The sequence below is a fragment of the Calidris pugnax genome, unplaced genomic scaffold, assembly GCF_001431845.1.
Source record: "Calidris pugnax isolate Ruff unplaced genomic scaffold, ASM143184v1 scaffold23, whole genome shotgun sequence".
NCBI classification, from domain to species: Eukaryota; Metazoa; Chordata; class Aves; order Charadriiformes; family Scolopacidae; genus Calidris; species Calidris pugnax.
This window is the reverse complement of record NW_015090772.1, coordinates 798,188-800,951: the sequence shown is the minus strand read 5'-3', so window position 1 is coordinate 800,951 and position 2,764 is coordinate 798,188. Positions and strand designations below refer to the sequence as shown.

Below are 2,764 nucleotides of genomic sequence, written 5' to 3'. Positions count from 1 at the left end.
GGTCTAGTTGGGGGTGTCCCTGCTGACTGCGGGGGGGTCGGACTAGATGGCCTTTGGAGGTCCCTTCCGGCCTGGGCAATTCTATGACTCTATGACAAGGGTCCGGGCCTCACCTTGAAGTAGGCGAACTGCAGGTACTTGTAGGGCTCCCGTCGCTGGAACTCCTCCAGCAGGTCGCGGCCGGGCTGGGCCTGTCGGAAGGCGGGCAGCCCTTGCTTGCAGCGCCGCAGGCACTGGGCCCTCCGCAGCACCCCGGCCAGCAGGCGCAGCTCGGCCAGCGCCGCCCCGCCGCCGGTGGCGGGAGGGGGCTGCCCGGTAGCGGCGGGAAGGGGCTGCCCGGCGGCGCTGCAGTTGCGGTGGCAGAAGGCCTCGCTGTCCCGCAGCAGGCGGTAGAGCCGCATGCTGACCTCCAGGTAGTTGACGCTCTCGGGCCAGTTCTCGGTGCTGTACTGGTCCAGGCCGTAGCGGTAGGCGGACTCCAGCGGCATCAGCTCGTCCCGCGGGAAGCTGCGGAAGCTGTACCGCTCGTACTGCGCCCCCGCCGCCGCCACCAGCGCCGCCAACGCCAGCCACATGGCCGCCCCTTCCTTCGCCGCCGCCACCACCACCACGTCGCCGCCGCGGGGAGAAGCGGGGGGGAACCGGAGCGGGGAGGGGAGACCGGAGGTGGGACCGGGGGAGGGATCCGGTCGAGGGGGCGGGGGAAGCCGGCCCGGGCCCGCCCCCGAGAGGGTGTGCCCGGCGGCGGGGGAAGGTCGGTGGCGGGGAAAGGGGCTCTATCGCTCTCTACGGCCACCGGCGGGAGGGTGCAGCGAGGAAGGGGTCGGTTTCTTCTCCCCAGGAACTAAGCGGTAGGAGGAGAGTCGAGAGAGGTCATCCTGCCCCTCTGCTCTGCCCGGGGGAGGCCCCATCTGGAGCACTGGGACCAGTTCTGGGCTCCCCAGTTCCAGAAGGACAGGGAACTGCTGGAGAGGGGACAGCAGAGGCTACAAAGATGATGAGGGGCCTGGAGCATCCCTCTTATGAGGAAAGGCTGAGGGACTTGGGGCTTTTTAGTCTGGAGAAGAGAAGGCTGAGGGGGGATCTGATCAACCCCTATAAATACTTAAAGGGTGGGTGTCAGGAGGATGGGGCCAGTCTCTTTTCAGTGGTGCCCAGGGACAGAACAAGAGCAAACAGGCACAAACTTGAATGTGAGAACTTCCATCTAAACATGAGGAGGAACTTCTTCACTTTGAGGATAGCAGAGCCCTGGAAGAGGCTGCCCAGGGAGGTGGTGGAGTGTCCGTCACTGGAGACATTCAAACCCACCTGGACACATTCCTTGCTCTGGGTGGACCTGCTCTGGCAGGGGGTTGGACTAGATGATCTCCAGAGGTCCCTTCCAACCCCATAGCATTCTGTGAAGAGGAAACAGCCTCAAGTTGTGCCAGGGGAGGTTTAGGATGTATATTGGGAAAAATTTCTTCAGCAAAAGGGTTATCAAACACCGGAATAGGGAAGTGGTGGAGTCTCCATGCCTGGAGGTACTTAAAAGGAAAACTCAGCTGACTCTAAAAAATTTCTTCAGCAAAAGGGTTATCAAACTCCGGAATAGGGAAGTGGTAGAGTCACCATGTCTGGAGGTACTTAAAAGGAAAACTAAGCTGACTCTGAAGGTCTTTCTGGTGATGCCTCTGCCTTGCCTTGCCTTTTCTTTCCTATTTTGCTTTCCTTTTCTTTCCTTACATTCCTTTTCTTTCCTTACCGTCCTTTTCTTTATGTCCTTTTCTTTTCTTTGAGTTTCCTGTCCCCCTTTTTTTTTTTTGGTCCCTTTTTCCCTTCCTCTTCCTTTCCCTTTTCCTTTTCTTAAATGGACAGATCTTGGGTTTAGAACTCATCCCACGTGCCTTGCAGTCCCACCAGTAAATCCCTCTTCTTTTCTTCCCCTTCCTTTCCCCTTCTCTCCCAATGAGTTGAATGACGATGAGACTGTTCTTTGCCTGAAACGCCAAGGGGTTTTCTGCTCCAAAACCACTTTCAGGGACACACAGCACAGGAGTTCCAAGTGGTAACAGGATTTCATTGTCTTTTTCTCAATCTGTTTCGGAGCAGATGCTCAGCAGCACACGTGAAGCCAGGAGCAGGCTGTTGCAATCCTCACTTTAGGTTGAAAAAGCATCACTTGAAGCCTGGCAAAGGAAAGAGACAGCCACAGTAAGTCACAAATCCCCTATGTCGAGTGGAGAGTGAGATACAGGATTATTAGGCTTAATAAAATATTAACATTTGCCAGAAACAAGAAAGCAGGTTAACTGACTGATGCACAAAGACTGATGCACTCCTAACTCAAGGACAAATGGGGAAGTTTTAGGAATGTGGTTTTTCTTTCTTTTCACTGGTACTGAAATTTTTTCAGATGAATTCTTATCTTGGCATCCAAAAACCCTTCCCAAACCTTCTCACCCCTGGTTTATAATTATTTTTTTCCCCTTGTGTTTCTAAATTCTTTTTTCTTTCAGCCTTTGAGAAGACAGGATTATCACCAAAGTCATGTATCACTTCAGACAGGGGGCTGTGCTCAACATTTGGTGCTACTGAGGACAAGAAGCCACCCCCGGGAGCTCCTCTCCTCACCTCTTCCCCAGGGCTTGGGGCAGAGGAGATGGGAGACCCTGTTCATGAAGGGCAGGGGTTGGGGGTGGGACATAGGGCTCATCAGTGGCTTGACAACTGGGTGATCTTCCTGATGAGCCTGCTGGATGGCAGTGTGGATAGTCCACGT

At 55.2% G+C, this 2,764-nt stretch overlaps 1 protein-coding gene across 1 annotated transcript in view; it reads right to left on the bottom strand.

Moving 5' to 3' along the window:
- CRTAP (cartilage associated protein) overlaps positions 1-623 on the bottom strand; it is a 24,348-nt gene extending 23,725 nt beyond the window's left edge. The window contains exon 1 of the mRNA XM_014941476.1: positions 114-623. Coding sequence (XP_014796962.1) covers positions 114-575 — 462 coding nt within the window. The 5' untranslated portion in view covers positions 576-623. The remainder of the gene's footprint in view (positions 1-113) is intronic.
- Positions 624-2,764: the final 2,141 nt, after the last annotated feature.